Here is a 21045-nt window from a genome sequence, read left to right on the forward strand (position 1 = left end):
TTATTATTTTCGAAATTATATATAATGTTTTTTGTTTTATTTTATGAAACGGTAATGTTACATTATGGAGATAAACCGACTTTTTTTTTAAGAGAAAAATAATAATCTTACATATGTTTAATGTAATTTTTCCATTTTTTAGGCTGTATGTTTACATATTATCTATAATTTTCAAAAATTAGTAATATTAAAATGTAAAACATATTTTATGCCACGTGTCATCTTTCGGAAGAATTTGTTTTTGCTGATGTGGACGCTCTAAGGAACCTCAAAAGATCCCTTTTATTAGTATAGATTTTCGAAATTATATATAATGTTTTTTGTTTTATTTTATGAAACGGTAATGTTACATTATGGAGATAAGCCGTCTTTGCTTTAGTGAAAAATGGTAATCTTACATATATTTAATGTAGTATTTCCATTTTTTATGTTGTCTGTTTACATATATTTATTATTTTCAAAATGACACGTGGCATAAAATATAGTTTTACATTTTAATATTACTAATTTTCGAAAATTAGTAATATTAAAATGTAAAACTATATTTTATGCCACGTGTCATTTTGAAAATAATAAATATATGTAAACAGACAACATAAAAAATGGAAAAACTACATTAAACGTATGTAAGATTACCATTTTACATTTTTATTTTTAAAAAATAATATGTAAAGATGCAACATAAAAATGGAAAAACTACATTAAACATATGTAAGATTACCATTTTTCACTAAAGAAAAGACGGCTTATCTCCATAATGTAACATATATTTTATGCCACGTGTCATCTTTCGGGAGAATTTGTTTTTGCTGATGTAGACGCTCTAAGGACGTTTTTTTAGTGAAAAATAGTAATCTTACATATGTTTAATGTTGTTTTTCTATTTTTTATGTTGTATGTTTACATATTAGTTTTCTAAAAATAAAAATGTAAAATGGTAATCTTGCATATGTTTAATGTAGTATTTCTATTTTTTATGTTGTATGTTTACATATATTTATTATTTTCGAAATTATATATAATGTTTTTTTGTTTTTTTTATGAAACTTTAATGTTACATTATGAAGATAAGCCATCTTTTTTTTTAAGTGAAATATGGTAATCTTACATATGTTTAATGTAGTTTTTTCATTTTTTATGCTGTATGTTTACATGTTATTTATAATTTTCAAAAATTAGTAATATTAAAATGTAAAACATATATTATGTCACGTGTCATCTTTCGGGAGAATTTGTTTTTGCTGATGTGGACGCTCTAAGGAGCCTCAAAAGATCCCTTTTATTAGTATAGATTTTCGAAATTATATATAATTTTTTTTTACAAAATAGTAATGTTACATTATGGAGATAAGCCGTCTTTTTCTCAAGTGAAAAATAGTAATCTTACATATGTTTAATGTAGGTTTTCCATTTTTATGCTGTATGTTTACATATTATTTATAATTTTTGAGAATTAGCAATATTAAAATGTAAAACTATATTTTATGTCACGTGTCATCTTTCGGGAAAAGTTGTTTTTGCTGATGTGGACGCTCTATGGAGCTTCAAAAGGTCCCTTTTATTAGTATAGATTACAAGATAAAGATAAATGGAAAGAGTACATATCCTAATCCATCTAGATTTAGGAAAACTACTAAAACATAAATTTATAAGGAAAAGATAATAGAGTTTCCTTTTCTCCTAGTCTTGTGGCGCCTCTCTTTCTCCTGAAGTCGGCTCTCTCTCTCTCCTCTCTCTAGGGTTTCGGCCATCTCTCTATCTTCTATGTATTGGGCCGGTCTTGGTTATGGACATTCACCATTGGATTTATAACAATTCTGAATTTTATTGGTTATTTTAGAAAACAAACTATAAAGTTCAGGTCTAATAACTACCCTAAAAGAATTATCCCTTATATATTAATTGAGACGCATTTCAACATTTTTTTGTAGCCACGTATCATCATTAAGATAATTTTAAAAATCCTTTCAAAAATAGGTCGGTACATCTAAACATATATTATACTTTCTATTACTAACTATCAAATTGATTAGTTGTGTACAAAAGAATATTCTTCATTCTTTTCTTAAATAAAAGCTACGTATATATCTTATATGATTAACATCTTTATGACAATTAATTATTATGAATAATGAAGATTTGATAACAATTTTTTCATCATCTCTCCTTTTTTTAATTTTATATTATTTAAACAAAATTAAATAATCACATTAATCATGTAATAAAAAATTATATTTTAAAAATGACTAGAAATTACAAAAGTGTTTAAAATCCCACATTGAAAATTTTGTGATCAATGGTTTAATCTTTTTTTGTTATAACAAGAAACCAATAATTATAAAATCGTATGAATATGAAGTATTATTTAATAGATATTCATATCATATATCATATATATATATATATATATATATATATATATATATATATATATATATATGTATATTTTAATATCATTCAAAATAATACTATATATCATATCAAAATACACAAATATGTTAATTTCAAAATTTGCATTGAAAACGTATTGCGACATTAATATTTTAATTTTGAAATTTGCATTGATAAAATTAAAATCTCACATTGAAAATTTTATGATTAATGGTTTAAATTTTTTGTTATAGCAAATATACAAATATTTATATTAAAATATACTATATATCTATCTCAATATCATTGAAAATTAATTATATACCACATAAAATAAATAAAATGATTTAAAATAAATAAAATGATTTTTTTTATTTACTTAGCAAAAAATATTTTATCAATAAACAAAAGATATTATCTATACTATTATTTGAGAAGTGAATTTGCTTAATTGTCATCTTTTCTATGATTTTAGTTAATTTGCTTACTTGTCATTTTTTCATGATTTTAAAATAAATCATTTGTTTAATTAATATTATTATTTAAAATTTTGCGTACTTCTCATTTTTTTCATGACTTTAGTTAATTTGCTTACTTGTCATTTTTCAATAATTTTAGAATAAATCATTAGTTTAATTAATATTATTATTTAAAAATTTATTTTAAAATCTATAATGATATTTAGGACATTTAATTAATAAAATATATTAACAATTGATATTAACAATATCTACTGATAATATAATCATTACTTTTATCTTATGTTAATTTATGATTTTAATGACTAATATTATAGCCATTTCTTAGATTTTTATAGGAAATATTGATGAAATACAAATTTTATATATAAGTATTTTAATATATCTGAATTAACCAGTTTCTTTGGTTTATTCGGTTTGATCGCTTAATATACTCAACCATATCCATATACTGCGGTTTCTTAAAAATAGCATTTATTCAGTTTACTCGGTACTACCAAATCAAGACCGTTTTCCCTATTTCGGTTTGGTTCAGTTTTAAATGGTTCAGATTGAACACTCCTACACCATTGTTATTTTATTAATGTTTTATAGTTGTGATTTTTATAATCCTTTCCAGTACCACATGATTTCTTTTCAGTCCAAATACTACATGTATTTAATTTCAAATACAAATTTCCTAATTTAATTATTATTATAGAAAAGAATTTGATCCAATAAAACATAATTTAGTACATTGATTACCAATATGAATATTGAAGTTTTATAATTTATTAGAATTTAAATTGTGTATCTAATTTAGTTATTATTATTTTATAAAAATAAATATTAGAATTAAAAATTGTTAGGTATATAGATATATTAATCCGCACAAGGTGCGGGACATCAACTAGTTTTGATGTATGTTCGTACTCTAATTTAATTATGTACATAATACGTAACTGAACATAAAATAAATTTAATATGTAAAAATCATTTGTATACATAATCTCATTCCACGTATGGCGCGAATCTTAACCTAGCATATCAGTATTAGGGCATGACTCGTATCTTAACCTAGTATATCAGTATTAGGGCATGACTACTTTAATGCAGTGATTACGGATTTGGGTATGAAATGCTGTAGATGCTCTGGACAGCCAAAATTTAGTCTACAACTATATATGTCAACCAATCGAGCTTTGCTTTCCTTAAAAAATTCACAGCAAAAAAATCTCTGCAAAATCAAAATATGGCTGTAGAGAGCTTTATTTTCAGAGCAAAAAATTAGTGTTTTAGAAATCTACAGCAAATAAATCTACAGATTAAATTCTACAACAAAAAATATAAAGCTACAGCACTTACCAATCATCCTCATTACTGTATTAAAATACTAAATTTTGATTTAATATAATTAATTCTAATATTAGATTTATTATTTATTTTAAATTCTGATTAAAATTATAATTGTAATGAAAAAAATATTATGAAAATTAATATTAGATTTTAAAAATAATTATTTTTTGGTATATTTAAGGGTGTATATATCAACGGTTAAAAATGTATAGAGAATATTTTGGTTTAAAGCTCTTATAATATAATTTTTGATATTGGTTAATGAATATATATATATATATATATATATGAATTTACAATATCTGAATTTTAATATTTTATTTTTAAATGAAGTTTAAAAAGATTATTTTTATTTATTCACATGCAACCATTCGCAACCTCAAACATTAGAAAAAACATTTTTATCTACTCATTTTTATTTTATAAGTATTATAGTTTACAAATAATAAAATTTGTATTACTCATTATCATGAAATTTTGTACAATAATATATTAATTATTATAATTCATAACTAAACAAATACATATGATTTATTATAATGTTATTAGAGTTATATAGGTAATTTATAAAATAATTGTTATGGATTTAGTTGTGCACAAAAAAAATTGTTATGGATTTAGAAGGTCTAGCTTCTAGGCAGTACCTAAGTGGCTTGTCTAGACCATTTTCAAAAATACCGTATTAAAACGTTTTAAAAAAAGTTACAACATTTTTTTGTAGTTGTTTTAAAACGCCAACAACTACACATTTACACATCATATAGACAAAACTAATTATCCACACCGATCTATTGTTTGTTAGTAAAATAAATTCATGAGAAAATCATTGTCAAAGACTATATTTTAGTAGAAATATCCAATAATTTTAAAAACCTGATAAAGAAAACAAACCAAAATCTGCCTATATATATTAGCAAGTATCATTCTAGAGCTTCTCAAATCAAATCTCAGGAAACCGTTCCGGTCTTTCCTCTCGCCCTCGTCTTTGCTATTAGCTCTGTTCTGTGGTATATTCGTTCTCTTCTCGATTCATCACATCTCTAGTCTGTTCTGCGGTATATTCGTTATCTTCTTGATTCATCACATTTCTAGTTCATGACAAGTGATCTCTAACAGATCTGATTCTTCTTCCTCCTCTTAATTGATATTTTTTTCGTAATTTGAATTAAACAACGAGAGAGTGATGATTTTTTTTTGCATGATCTGGGTTTTAATTTTACATTTTTTTTAGGAAGTAAACAGATTTAATAAGAAAAATACAATACGTTACATGCAATTATGCATCCTTCCTAAAAGTTTTTGCTTTCTTCTTTTTCTCCTCCTCAAAAAGAGTGAAAAGAAGCATTAGATAATCTTTTTGCGATGTGATTTGTCCTTTTGTTTATTTTAAAGATTCTTAAAACCATTAACAATTTTTTGAAACAGAAAATGGAGTTACAGAACGAGGACAAGAACAAAGAAGAAGAGAAAAAAACAAAAAAGAAGTGGCAGAAGAGTTACTTCGATGTATTGGGAATCTGTTGTTCATCGGAAGTTCCTCTGATCGAGAATATTCTCAAGTCTCTCGACGGCGTTAAGGAATATTCCGTCATCGTCCCGTCGAGAACAGTGATCGTTGTCCATGACAGCCTCCTCATCTCTCCGTTCCAAATTGGTAAAGCATAAAATAATCATTTTATTTGCTCTTATATTATTTTTTGTTATAACAAAAAATCTTTAAAAGCATAAAGTAATCACTTAACACGAAATAAATCACTTCACTTTCTGTTTCTAAAGTTGGTTTGGCGTGAGTGGTTTGATACGCAAGCGCCACTTTTCGGTCACTACTATCTTTTATGCGATCCAACAAGTCACTTCTAATTAAATTCAACAATTCTACCATAAAAGATTATTTACCTTTGATTATTTCTTGTATCTTTTATGGAAGTTTTTACCAATTCAATTAAAGATTTTAGGAAAACTGATTATCCTTAAAACTAGGCGATTCAGATTTTCGGAAACTTTTACCAATTCTGATGATAAACTAAAAACCCGATTATTTGGGTTTCTCCTCAAAAACCTCTTTCATTAATCGATTTTTTTTATTTTCTTGGCAGATAATAATTTTAAATTACATATCAAAATTGTATAAGTTATATTTAAATAACAGTTTTCAAAATTTCTTAATAAATTTTAGATATTGTTTTAGTAATTTTAACTAAATAAGAAAGTTTAATAATCAAAACTTATAAATAAATAAAAACTTATAAAAAAAAACTTATAAATAAGTTTTAAACTAAAGAAATAAAATTCAAAATATTAAAATGTCATTCGTACGCACTTAAGTGAATAAGCTTATGTTTTTAATAGCGCTAAATGGCAAAGAAAAGATCATAAATTTTCTTTGTCGATCGAACAATAAAGAAAAAAAAGAATAAACCGTTACTGAAAACTATTGATTTTTCTGTTTACATTTTTTCCAAGAAATACGTTCAGTGATATTAACCAGCAAGTGTGAATTTCGTTCATATAATTCAATTATACGTATCACATGTCACGTGTATTGTATAAACAATATATCTAACTGACATCATAACAGATTTGATTTTCCGAAAACATGCACAATTTTTTTCTTTTAGAAAAGCCTGTGGAGATATTTGCCAACTACTAGAATATTCTACTGGTAGTGGATCATACCCGTTACGTAACTATATTTTATTAAACAAATCGGTAAAATGTTATAATTTTCATTTGACAGAAAACAATATTTCATGTTAGGCAAAAAAATAATTTGTTACACTCACGAAATTTATTAAGTTCTTAAACAATTTTTCTCTCATATTGGTTGTTTAATGATTTTTGTTCCAAAACAACTGTGGTGCAGCTAAGGCCTTGAATCAAGCTAAGTTTGAAGCCAACGTTAGAGTGGACGGGAAAGCCAACTTCAAGAATAAATGGCCAAGCCCTTTCGCGGTGGCTTCCGGCATACTCCTCCTCCTCTCCTTTCTGAAGTTTGTATACCCGCCTCTACGTTGGATCGCTGTCGCAGCCGTCGCCGCTGGTATTTATCCGATTCTTGCAAAAGCTGTTGCTTCTATAGGAAGGAAGAGGGTCGACATCAACATCCTAGTCATTATAACGGGTAACACTATTTTTCATTTTTATTGTTTCTTTATTTAAGAATAGAACTTGGCAAATTCTAGGCATGCTAAAAGTACTAAGGCCTTGCCTTATTAATAGACCTGTAATTTTCTAGTAATAAAAAAGACCTATATATATTTTTCCTAAAACTTGTGAGTCTTTCATTCTGCATTTAGCCCTTATGGTACTTTAAAAAAACTTATGTATATACTGCTTTCCCACAAACCTAGCAGCACTTCACGAACCCTTTAGAAAAAATTTCCTTAATACTTTATTAGTATGATACATATGGGAAATATCAAAAATCAAATATGTACAAATATATGCCTAACTTTACTTTATAGAACTTCTATATTAGAAATGTAGCAATTTGAAAATTTTTGTTGTATAGTAATAGGATATAGAAAAATATCAAGATGTTATTTGGGTATAGGTGAAGTGAACATGTGATAAACTTGGAAAGTTGGTAGGAAAGATGATGCAGAAATGAAAGGACTTACGCTTTTCTCATTTCTGTTTACAAAATACATTTTCGTTCACCAAGTACAATCCGAATTTATTCGATGATTCAATAAGATATATACACGTTTGCATGTTGACAAAAAATATATACACGTTGTCTTTCTACATGAAAAATTTAGATTTTTAACGATAAACTTTTTTAGATGTAACAAAATTGTAAGAGATATGTGTTTTAGTTTTTCAAAAGAATATTTTGCAAATTTAATTGCATATTTTCATTTTTTGTAAATAAATGGGAAACAAAAAATATTTATATTTCAAAATTTGGTTTAAAACTTTTAATTTATTTACATAGCTTAGGAATTGTAATTTTTTTTTTAAACTATATCGAGACAAATTGTTGAGTGATCGATTTTCTTTGAGTCGTCTGGGTTCTTTGAGCACTATGAATTATTTTTGGTTTATTTTCTACAAAAGTAAAGGATTGAGTTGATTGTTGTTCTGTTAATTATTCATTTTATATTTTTCTAAGAAATTTCAAAGACATGTGGGTTTTGATTGGCTATCTTCTACAACTCAAAATGGAAAAAACGCAACTTTTAATTTAAACCCGTGAGAAGGAAATAATTGAGGGAAAAGACCATCAAAAGTGAAGAAATTAATTTGACATAGCCATTGACTGATTATAAAGTTACTTTTATGTTGGAACTTCGGTTTAAGAGACCCGGTCAACAAAGAAAAATCATACACTATAAAGTTATAAGCTTATAACCAAGTTTGTGAATTAAAATCAAATTTTTTTTTTTTGAGAAAAAAAATCAAAATTTTTTTATGGAATCTTAATTTTTTTGCTCGTTTGGAAAATGTAATAGACTTATAGTCAACCTTCTATACTCGCTAATAAATGATCGACCATTTTCATGAAACAGTGGCAGCAACACTTGCAATGCAAGATTACATGGAGGCAGCAGCAGCTGTGTTCTTATTCACCATAGCCGAATGGCTTGAAACAAGAGCTAGCTACAAGGTTTGTTAACTACTAATATATACCATCTATAATGTTAATCACACAACTTTGAAACATCTGCATTTTCTTATGCATGATCTGAAGTTGAAATTCTAATGGACTATTAATTTGAGAAATCTCAGGCAACCGCGGTAATGCAGTCACTGATGAGCTTAGCTCCACAGAAGGCAACAATAGCAGAGACTGGAGAAGAAGTTGAAGTAGATGAGGTTAAGGTTAACACCATTGTAGCAGTAAAAGCCGGAGAAACCATACCTATTGATGGTATTGTGGTGGATGGAAACTGTGAAGTAGACGAAAAAACCTTAACAGGAGAAGCATATCCTGTTCCTAAACAGAGAGATTCTACGGTTTGGGCTGGAACCATCAATCTAAATGGTAATCTAACCCTCTTACAAAGGCTCCAAGCTCTTTGTATCTTTCACTCTTTTGATCTTTCTCTCTACTGAGTTTTTGCAGGCTATGTTAGTGTGAAAACAACTTCTTTAGCCAGTGATTGCGTGGTTGCAAAGATGGCTAAGCTCGTGGAAGAAGCTCAGAGCAGTAAAACCAAATCTCAAAGACTAATAGACAAATGTTCTCAGTACTATACTCCAGGTAAGAAAAAAAAAGACATAACCAGAACTTGTTTTTTTCAGTTCTTGATTCTTGTAATTAATGACCTCTGTGTTTCATGTTTGTTTCAGCAATTATCTTAGTATCAGGTGGCATTGCGGTTGTCCCGGCTGTAATGAAACTACACAACCTCAACCATTGGTTCCACTTAGCACTAGTTGTGTTAGTCAGTGCTTGTCCATGTGGTCTTATCCTCTCCACACCAGTTGCTACTTTCTGCGCGCTTACAAAAGCGGCTACTTCAGGGCTTCTAATCAAAAGTGCTGATTATCTCGACACTCTCTCAAAGATAAAGATCACTGCATTCGACAAAACCGGGACTATTACCAGAGGAGAGTTCATTGTCATTGAGTTCAGATCACTCTCCAGAGATATAAGCCTACACAATTTGCTTTACTGGTACAAGAAAACAAACTTGTGTTCTGACCAAAAAACTAGTTTGATGAGAGATAACTTATGACTGAGGTTATACAATGTTTTCAGGGTATCAAGTGTTGAAAGCAAATCAAGCCATCCAATGGCAGCAACGATAGTTGACTATGCTAAATATGTTAATGTTGAGCCTAGGACTGAAGAAGTTGAGGATTGCCATAACTTTCCAGGTGAAGGAATCTATGGGAAGATTGATGGGAATGATATCTACATTGGGAACAAAAGGATTGGTTCAAGAGCTAAGTGTTCAACAGGTAAAAGCTTAAAAACTCAATGTAATGTTTTTGAGGTTTTGTTGACTTTGAATGGTTTTTTCTTTTCAGTTCCAGAGATTGAGGTGGATACCAAAGGAGGAAAGACTGTAGGATACATCTATGTAGGTGAAAGACTAGCTGGAGTTTTCAATCTTTCTGATGCTTGTAGATCAGGTGTAGCTCAAGCAATGAAGGAACTGAAAGACCTTGGAATCAAAACTGCAATGCTAACTGGAGATAATCAAGATGCAGCCATGCATGCTCAAGAACAGGTAACAAGAGTTTGGTTACACCCTTAATACATGATCATTATAAACCTTGATATGTTTTTTTTATTATTATAATAAAACAGTTGGGAAATGCTATGGACGTTGTGCATGGAGAACTTCTACCAGAAGACAAATCCAAAATCATACTAGAGTTCAAGAAAGAAGGACCAACAGCAATGGTAGGAGACGGTGTGAATGATGCACCAGCTTTAGCAACAGCTGATATTGGTATCTCCATGGGGATCTCTGGCTCTGCTCTTGCAACACAGACTGGTCATATCATTTTGATGTCTAATGATATCAGAAGGATACCACAGGCGATAAGGCTAGCCAGAAGATCTCGGCGCAAAGTCGTCGAAAACTTGTTCATATCAATCACTTTGAAAGTAGGGATACTGGTTTTGGCATTTACTGGTCATCCTTTGATTTGGGCTGCGGTGCTGGCCGATGTAGGGACTTGTCTGCTGGTGATCCTCAACAGTATGTTGCTGCTGCGAGATAAGGACAAAACCAAGAACAAAAAGTGTTACAAGGCTTCTAGTACTTTGTTGAATGGTAAGAAACTTGAGGGGGATGCAGAGGAAGAGCTGGACTTGGAAACAGGTTTGTTAACAAAGACTGGTCAATGCAACTCAGGATGTTGTGGTGATAAGAAAAAGCAAGAGAAGGTGAAACCAAGTAGTAAATCCAGTTCTGCCCATAGACATTCTGGTTGTTGTGGTGATAAGCAGCAGCAAGATAATGTAAAGATGACTGTGAAAGAGAGCTGTTGCGGTGGGAAAAGTAAGATACTGGAGAGAGATTTGGCTTCATTGAGATCATGCAACAAAAACCTGAAAATAAAAGGTGGTTCAGGCTGTTGTGATAAGAAGAAAGAGAAGCTGAAGGAGACAGTGGCAAAGAGCTGTTGTGAGGAGAAGGAGAAAAATGTTGAGATGCAGATTCTTGGTGGCCAAAAGTTAATTGATTTGGAGAAATGTCTGGCTGGTGAAACCTGCAAATCAAGCTGCTGTGGCACTAAAGAGAAGGCTGCTGAGGCTGCATACAAAGTGGACTGCAACTCAGGAAGCTGCAAGAAAACATTGAAACAAAGCAGCTGCCATGAGAAGACATGTCTAGACACTGAAACTGGTGACTCCAAGTTGGTTTGTTGTGGAGAGAGAGAAGGAGGAAAAGTTGGAGAGCAATCTGATCTTGAGGTAAAGAATGAAAGAGAATGCAAGTCTGGTTGCTGCAGTGATGAAAGAAAACAAACCGAGGAAATAACTCTGGCTTCCGAGGAAGAGACAGAGAGTCTGGATTGCTCCTCAGGATGCTGCGAGAACAAGGCCACAGTGAAACAAAGCTGCCATGAGAATGCAGGTCTAGAAATTGAAGCTGGTGATCTCAAGTTGGTTTGTTGTGGTGGTGATGAGAAACAAACTGGAGAGATAACTATGGCATGTGAGGAAGAGACAGACGGCTCGGATTGCTCCTCGACATGCTGTGGAAACAAGGAGGAAGTTGAACAAAGCTGTCATGAGAAGGCATGTCTGGACATTGAAGCTGGTGTGAGTTGTGATCTCAAGTTGGCTTGTTGTGGAAACACAGAAGGAGAAGTGAAAGAGAAACTTGATCTTGAGGAGGGCTTGCAGATAAAGAACCAAGGACAATGCATGTCTGTTTGTGGTTTGAAGGAAGATGGGTCTTCTAGTTTGTTGGGCAAAGAGCGAGAGATAGTGAAAGTTCTTAGCCAAAGCAGCAGCTGCTGCACAAGTCCTACTGAGTTGCACGTGAAGAAGAAGAAGAAGATAGAGATTTGTTGCAAAGTGAAGACTCCAGAGGCCGTTGCTTGTGGATCTATTAAGTGTAAGGAAAGAGGGAAGCGTCACATTGGTAAAAGCTGTTGCAGGAGTTATGCCAAGGAATATTGCACCCACAGGCATCACCACCATCATCATCACCATGTTGGGGCTGTTTAATGGCCTTTTGAATCTCGATGCATCCATTCACAATAACCTTGCTTATTCCACTAGTGCCGTCCAGAAAATAAAAAACATTGCTGTTTAATTGTTTCCAGCCATTGTGTGGTTCATCAAGAACAATGTTAATGATCCTTTATGTTTGCCTCTAGTATTTCTCGTTTTTTGTTCTGTTACTCGGTTATTTGAAAACGTTGGATAAAACAAGTTGGAACTTTTATTATCTTCGTGTCTTGAAATCAAAGACAAAAAGCAGATGAAACTGTATCAAAATGTGTATTACCCCAATCATTAGTTGTGAAGAAAGAGATCGAGAGAGCAATTCATGTCATATAAGAATAGGATTCTTCGTTGATTGATGAGATATAAAATACATATAATACCAAGAATAATGTTTTGTAATAAAAGCTGATGGTGAAGAGAGTCTATTTCCACAAAACAGTTCCTGGCTCTAGCGTTAGTGATCAAAGCTGCCCAATCCTCAGACTTTGTCAGCGCAGATGCATTTCCCAACACCTATTCAAGAATAACAAGTCTTAAAACCTTTACAGAAAACAAATATATTCATCAAACAGAACTTGTGTGTACAGAGGGAGAAAGAGAAGCCATACCAACATTGCTCTTCTTGCATGGGTAAGAAACACATGACATGTCCCTGAAACGTATCTACAGTGTTAATATACACATTTTAAAAAAACTCATTGCTAGAGATTAAACTATATTTTATCTTTCCTTCAAATTGTAATTCTTCACATATCAATTATTATATAAATCTCATATTATTACTTTGTTCATCTTTATAATTTTTACAACAAGAGTTTGTGACCCCAGACTTCTTGATCAATCTAAAACACAACATTTATCATCTGATAAAGCCAGAGTCCAAAATGCTCTTGAACCAAATAAGAATAATGTGCCTGATAAAAAATATTGTATAAGCCTAAGATAATATTAAACAAAAGCTGTTCATTTCAGTCTATTTGTTCATTTATTTTCGTATCTGCAATATATGTATGATCAATTGGCGCAAATATAATACATTTGAAGAGAACACATATTTAGAAAATGATGAGTTTCAAAAAGTTAAAAGAGAAAATATTAAGAGATGAGATTCAAATAAGTATATGAAATAGGTTCGGTTATAGATCACAAAGCGACGGCTCTGTCCCAGATTGTGGACTCTGTTGCTGCCTTGAGCTGTGAGGTTACCAAGGGTGATATCACATCGTTTAGCTCGTTGGGTTCTGGAGATGGGTTTGGTAATAAAGATGCAATTAGTATTGCTGTGATCTCAAGATTTTGCTGAATGGGTCTAAAGCTGTGGGAAAGTTTGAGATCGAAGAGATTTCCAAAGATTCCGAGGCTTCATGGGAAGTTCAGAGACGTGGTGAGAAGCTTGCACTCCGATGCTCGGGTTGAGTTGAACTCGGGAGGCAAAACTGGGTCTGGAAACTCTGGAATTGGTGAGGCTTTAAGAACAACGCTGTCAGCTTTGTTTCTGCTTATTCAAAGCTAGAGGCTAGAGTTTATGTCTGTTCAATTCTCAACGAACTAACAAAGTCAAAAGCACATCATACAATTCCATTTCTTTACTATAATTTATTTGCATAAGCATAATTGGTGGTGTTACCAAAAAAAAAAAAAAAAAAGCATAATTGGTTTATCCAACAAGTCTAAATAATTGGTTAGAGACATTAAAATAACGTAAAAGCTAAAGGCTAGAGTTTATGTATGGTCAATTCTCAAAGAACTAACAAAGTCAAAAGCAAATCATACAATTTCATTTCTTTATTAATTTATTTGCATAAGCATAATTGGTTTATCCAACAAGTCTAAAGTTATGTTTTCAATCATATAGAATGTTTTCAAGGTAAAGAGAAAAAAAAAAAAAAAAAAAAGAGAGAAAAATTCATCATCGGTGCAACAGTAACGGTCAGAAATAAAAGCCAGGTGATCCTCAGTGATGTTCTTTGGATTGTAGACGACAAGTGTATTGTATCCAGAGTTTGACAGCTGTACCAAAGTCTCCATGTACCTTGCACTAGACGAAACCAAGACAAAGGTGCAGGGAGCTCCGTCATTCTGCGCCATTAACTCTGAGATCTGTCTTTTTAACTCAATTTCTGCACCCACGATCCGAATTGGGAGGATTGTAACAGAAAGTGACATAGTATTCCAGCCCCCTCAATAATGGCTGAGGAACTCCCCCGGAACTTGCATAGCCAGCATAGATTTTGACATCTCCCCTGTAGCCACGAGTTGTAAAAAAGAGTCGGACTTGAGCACCGAAATCCAAATAAAGTGCCTGCTTAGACTTGATCAAGCAATTTTGAAGATCCCACATCACAACACAAATACTTTGCCAGTTGAGAAGGCAGTGGGAGCCATCAAATTTGGAGTAAACGAACTGGTTTGATCATTGACACGAGCCGTTTGTTATCTGTGCTGTGTTTACACGTGAACAAGAGAGAAAGAGCCAAAGGCTAATTGTTGGAAGGTCCATCTTTATTAATCATAAGAAGCTATTTCATAGGTTAGGATACAAGAGATCTTAACCTTAGGGCAAGCCAAATATCTTAGTATTAAGGGGTCGAAATTTAAATGAAAAAAGCGGAAAACATTCGGGACGACGCTTTAATTAAGAAGCTTTCGCTTGCGTCCTTACGAGCCACGTGGCATCTTGCGCGCCGTTGATGATAAACTGGTAGGGCAAAATCGATGTGCGTCCGAGATTCACTTTCCTCTTCTTGGGACTTCTCTCTCGACGGCGATTCATTGGGCTTCTCTCGACGGGGCGTTCTCTCTGGACGGGGCTTCTCGGCTTCTCTCTCGACGGGCGTTCTCTCTCGACGGGCCGTTCTCTTTCGACGGGGCGTTCTCTCTCGGTGGGGCTTCTCTCTCGGCGGCAGTTCATTTGCCGTTCTCTCTCAACGGGGTCTTCGTTTATTTCGATCACCGAACTGTCGTCTCATCCAAAGCGATCGCCGATTCGAAGTAGGTATGTATTCCTCCCTTCGTATTTTGGATTTGTAGATTTACGGTTTTCAAAATCGTGTTTTGTATTTGTCTTATTTGAAAGAATCTTGTGCCGTGTGTGATTGTATTCTTGTGGTGTCCGTATAATAGATTGTAAAAGTTGTGTGGTAATGAAACTGAATTCATGGTTAAGTGTTTGCTCTGTGTGCTTATTAACCGTTTGCTCTGTGTGGCAATGTAACCGTGGTCAGTCTGAATTCGTGGTATAGTTCTTAAGTGTTTGCTCTGTGTGCATATAAACAAATGATGCGTTGTAATGAAACTGAATTCGTCTTTGACATTTGTTAAAGTTGTTAAGTGTTTGCTCTGACTGCCGATTTGTTGTTAATTGTTTGCAAAATAATCACTTATTTGCTGAAACTGATATGAGTTCTTTTGTTTGATTCTGAGTATGTTAGTTGCTGAGGTTTGTTTGATTCTCAGTCTGTAATTCATGTTCACTTGAGCTCCACAAGTTGTTAATAGTAGGTTGACTTAATGAATTGATAATTCGGATTGAATTGAACTTGTACGCATGAACTCTGATTGAAAGCGTGTAGTCATGAATTGAACTTGTACGAAATCTCCTTTAAATTTAATGCACCTGTAAAGGTTACTTGATAGTTATTTAGTTGTGCAATGTGCAATAAGTTGTGATTAGACAATGGTAGTTTATGGTTAGGTAATTATGATAGTAACTTATTACAGTTTCACCTATTAAACCCCAACCATCCTTCAAGCTATCCTATAATCTCATCTTCTTTCTCTCTTCTTCGGTAAAACCAGTAACCATTTCGGTTCCCAAATCTTATATAATCTCTTCTCTCTTCTCATTGCTATGGATTCAAGGCATCCATATAGCCAGTCTTCTAGTTATTTAGGCCTCCTTAACAGTCAACACGAAAGTGTTCTCCATGAGAACTTTTCTTATGAGAGTTTCCCTTCTGGAGCTTCTGAAATCCCTCCTTTCAGTTCACAACAAGCTGACGCCCCAATTCTACCTGAAGACACACCAGTGGACCGTAGGGAGAGAATGAAGTGGACACCAGATGATGACGAGGTTCTAATCAGTGTGTGGCTAAACACATCTAAGGATGCTGTTGTGGGTAATGATCAAAAGTCAGGGACCTTCTGGAAACGAGTAGGGGAATATGTTGCAGCAAGTCCTCACGGTAGAGAGGGTGGTGAAAAGAGAGAGCATCTCCATTGTAAGCAGAGGTGGCACAAAATCAATGATCTCACTAACAAGTTCTGTGGTGCATTTGCGGCTGCGGAGAGACAAATTACCAGTGGTCAAAACGACAATGATGTTCTAAAGGTGGCTCATGACATCTTCTACTCTGACCACAAATCCAAATTTACACTTGAGCATGCGTGGTGTGTGTTGAGGTATGAACAGAAATGGCTTAACCTTAACACCCCTAAAGCTACTGCCAGTTCGAAGAGAAGAATTGGTGAGACAGGTCCCAAACTTCAACCACCAATGTTGGTGATCATGAGACAAGGCCTGAAGGTATCAAGGCTGCAAAAGCTAAAAGGAATAATGGTCAAGTGAAGTCTCTTGCTGAGTATACGAGCATTTGAGAAATGAAGAAGGAAGATTTTGCTCGTGTCACAAGGTACACTTCTTTTACCTATAAGTATGAGAAATATACTCTCATTTCACATACAAATCATCCCTCTTCTTCTCATATTCAAAACATTTTCTCCATTTTCTCATTTAAAATGTCATCTTCTTCCCATTATCATTACCACAAAGAGGATGAAGATGAATTTGATTCCATATTTGATGATTATTTTGAAAACCTTGATCTTATTCCCGAACCAAAAGAGCGAAAAAACGTATTTTTATCGAGAGAAACCGGGAAGAAGGCCACCAGAAGCTCTGGAATGATTACTTTCGCGATACTCCAACATACACTCCCAAGTTATTCCGGCGACGGTTTCGAATGAACAAATCATTGTTCCTGCGCATTGTGCATCGTCTCTCCACAGAAGTACCGTATTTTCAACCAGCAGAAGATGCAACCGGACGGTCTAGTCTATCACTCTACAAAAATGTACTGCAGCAATTCGACAATTGGCATATGGTGGTGGAGCTGATACAGTTGATGAATATGTCCGACTTGCTGAAACAACAGCTCGAAAATGTTTGCACAATTTCACCGCCGGAATCATCAGCTTGTTTGGCGATGAATACCTAAGACGTCCCACACCGGAGGATCTGGAAAGACTACTCCATATCGGAGAAGAACGTGGATTTCCGGGGATGATTGGAAGCATCGACTGTATGCATTGGGAGTGGAAGAATTGCCCGACCGCTTGGAAAGGAATGTATTCACGAGGAACCGGAAAACCAACAATTGTGTTGGAGGTGGTAGCTTCATATGATCTCTGGATATGGCACGCGTTTTTTGGAGCTCCAGGTACTATGAACGATCTTAATATTCTTGATCGATCACCTGTTTTTGATGACATTATTAACGGTAATGCGCCACAAGTAAACTTGTATGTCAACGGAACGGAGTATCATTTGGGTTATTATCTCACGGCTGGTATTTATCCAAAATGGGCGACTTTTGTTCAATCTATCAGACTACCACAAGGTGAGAAAAATTCATTATTTGCTAAAACCCAAGAAGCTGTTCGAAAAGATGTTGAACGTGCCTTTGGAGTCCTTCAAGCTAGATTTGCCGTTGTCAAAAATCCATCTAAGTTATGGGATAAAGACAAAATAGCAAATATAATGAGAGCATGTATCATACTCCATAATATGGTTGTCGAAGATGAACGATCATCATTCACTCAGTATGACGTTTTTGAATTTCAGCAAGGAGAAGATGTAGATGATACTTTTTCCGTCGATATGCTTACAAATCTCGGCAATACAATTGATCGTCGAGCGAGCGTTCGGAATAGACAAGCTCATCAACAATTAAAAAATGATTTGATTGAAAATATATGGGCTTAATTTGGACATCTTCCAAATAACATATAATTTGTAAGTTTCCATGCATTGAATAAAATGTGTGTTTGCTTTTATTTATTAAGTTTGTAATTTTTATTAAAAAAAAAAATTTGTATTTTTTTTTTGTTGCAACTTTTTAATTTTATTATGTTTTCAATTTTAATGTTATATGTTTTATTTAAAACTTATCTTTTATATATCATTACTCATAAAAATAAACAATTATTTTACTAAGAGACAACAAAATTCCTACCAATAATCTACACTTTCGGGATTGTCTCTTAAGCTTTGTCTCTTAACATAAAAACATAATAAAATAAGCTAAGGACTCATAAAAAAATCTTACCAATAATGTTGCCCTTAGCTAAAAAGGAAAAGTACCTTAAGCTTAACTTGAGCTGTGAGCTGTTAATTTGAGCTGTGAACAAAAATTAAGAAATAAATTGTATTTTTCAATTTTATTAAAATAAATATATAAGCTAATTTAAATATCAAAATAAAGATTTAGGCTAAATTAAATATTAAAATAAATATTGAGAAAACATTAAATAAATTTGAAACACAAATAAAAAACATAACAAAATGAAACTAGTTCATAATTATTTGATAACCTAAAAAAAATAAGTGACCATAAAAAAAGTAATAATTATTAGAAAACAATAAAAAATCAAAAAATCATAAAATGAATTTTAATTCATGCCGTCCAGTTAGTTCTTCCCGTTTTCTTTCTAGAAACTTAATCTTTTCTTCTTCATTTGGCAGCGACATGAAGATTTGACGGCCACTTTCGTCTGAGGCAAGATAATCAATTGCAATCCAATACAACTCAACTCTCATGATTTAGAGTGGTCATCTTTAAGAGCTCCTGCATACACACTGCACAACTAAATGGATTTAGAGATTCAAATGTCTCTCGGCTGCCTTTCCAAAATTTTCCTTGATCTTCAATAGCAGTTGTGAGACGCTCCCACTTATCTGGATTCACTTGTTTACGAGAAGCAACAGCTTTTCCCTTTCCACGTGGTCCCAATTTTCCAATCGGTTCAGCTGGTTCGGCTTCTTCATCAGATTCGATCACTTGAGTAAATGGGTTTGGTACATCGCGTAATTTACTTGGTCCAGCACGAGGTTGCCATCCTTCCTTAACCGAAACAGTGACTCGGGCATACAGACGATCAAGTAAAGGTATATCCTTAAGAGGATGTGCTCGCAACTTGGATGCTTCTGGACAACCCTACAATAAAAAAATATATTAATTTATTTTTAGCATATATATTTGTTACATATTTAAAAGTATGAAAATATATTTAAAACAAAATTACTTACTTTTATTAGCTCATTCCACCAAACCCTTACCCAAATATAAACCGTAAACCCAAATATAACTCCAAATATAAGCACAAAATCCAAATAGAATTGAACACAATAAATAACATAGTACATATTTGTGAAATTATAAAATATCTATAATTATATGGAAAAAGTTTTTGCTGACCTCAACCATACACCTTCACTTTTTAAATACTAAACCTAAACTCTAATCACTAAACCCTTACCCAAATATAAACCCTAAACTCAAATAGAATGGAAGGGAAATATGTCTGTATAACCAAAAAAAAGCATAATTCATGAAGTAGCCAATTTCCCTAATATAACGATATGCAGTGTGTCTTTTCTATAATATTGTCATCCTACCCTTTCATTCAACCGGTAAAACCTGCAAAAAAATTATAATCTAAATTAATAACTAGTGATTCTAAAAGAAAGACATGGCATTTACTTACTCTCACATAGCTAACAAACCAAATGGTAAAATATGGAAAGGTCAATAGATTCATCTTCATATTTGAGCGATTAAGACGCCACTGATTACATTCTTGGTGAGTTTGTGGAGAAGAAGACCATTATCGAAGGCTCGGTAGGTGTCAAAAGGCGTGAGTAAGACGGAACCGTAACGGCGGTAAAACAAAATCACATTGCCTATTATGTAAGTTGTTTTACTACTCTTAAATTCTCTGAATTTCCATTCATTGTATGTCAGAATCGGATATTGTAAAGTAAAAAAACCAGAAGTTTGGAATTTTCTGTTTATAAGAAAATGGTGCTTGTATTCCATTTGCATGACAATATAGTTGACTGTGTATATACATGGAATAGACCCGATGAAGATAGCTATGTAAACATCTATTACTTTGTTTGTGTGAATTTGTAAATAAAATATACTATATATAAGTAAATAAAGTAGTATAGATGTTTATTTCCATAATATATAAACTATATTGTGGTGGGTGACTGTGTTGTATATAAATGGAATAGTACAGATGTCTGCCCGTATAGTATAGTAATTATTATGTTAATAGTATAGTATATGTTATTGAAGTGGTTTTCAGTTTAAAAATAATGTGCGTTGACACCGTCACATAATTAATAATCATAATTTACTATGTGATGTTCTGTGAGTTATGGAATTGTTGATGAAATTGTCTCTGTTGATGGTGAAAGATTGTGGTGAATAATAGAGTTTTGAAGACTCGTGTGGCGAGTGACAGAACTTGTTCAGTGGCGATCACTTCTGTGAGTTATGGAATTGTTGATGAAATTGTCTCTGTTGATGGTGAAAGATTGTGGTGAATAATAGAGTTTTGAAGACTCGTGTGGCGAGTGACAAGACTTGTTCAGTGGCGATCACCTACATCTATACAATCGAAACTACTGTATTTGTTTCTACCGCAATTGTC

The 21045-nt window shown here is 32.7% G+C and overlaps 2 protein-coding genes and 1 pseudogene across 3 annotated transcripts; all 3 read left to right on the plus strand.

Annotated features, from left to right (window-relative positions):
• Nucleotides 1-4983: 4983 nt before the first annotated feature.
• LOC106335743 (putative cadmium/zinc-transporting ATPase HMA4) lies at nt 4984-12533 on the plus strand. 2 transcript variants are annotated; one of them, XM_013774342.1, is made up of 10 exons: nt 4984-5239; nt 5610-5838; nt 7048-7305; nt 8696-8793; nt 8916-9171; nt 9253-9390; nt 9480-9807; nt 9892-10094; nt 10164-10366; nt 10447-12533. In XM_013774342.1, exons 2-10 carry the CDS (start codon nt 5613-5615, stop codon nt 12322-12324), a joined length of 3588 nt encoding a protein of 1195 aa, XP_013629796.1. In that variant the 5' UTR covers nt 4984-5239; nt 5610-5612; the 3' UTR covers nt 12325-12533. The 2 variants fall into 2 exon arrangements, with proteins under 2 accessions (XP_013629796.1, XP_013629797.1); XM_013774343.1 differs by having other exon boundaries at nt 4984-5191.
• A 3644-nt stretch (nt 12534-16177) lies between these two features.
• LOC106330469 (glutathione S-transferase T3-like) lies at nt 16178-16894 on the plus strand. The gene has a single exon (XM_013768927.1). The coding sequence runs from the start codon at nt 16178-16180 to the stop codon at nt 16892-16894; it is 717 nt and encodes a 238-aa protein (XP_013624381.1).
• Nucleotides 16895-17159: 265 nt separating this feature from the next.
• Nucleotides 17160-20938, plus strand: LOC106330470 (annotated as a pseudogene).
• Nucleotides 20939-21045: the final 107 nt, after the last annotated feature.

The sequence above is a fragment of the Brassica oleracea genome, chromosome C3 (assembly GCF_000695525.1).
Source record: "Brassica oleracea var. oleracea cultivar TO1000 chromosome C3, BOL, whole genome shotgun sequence".
Classification (NCBI taxonomy): Eukaryota; Viridiplantae; Streptophyta; class Magnoliopsida; order Brassicales; family Brassicaceae; genus Brassica; species Brassica oleracea.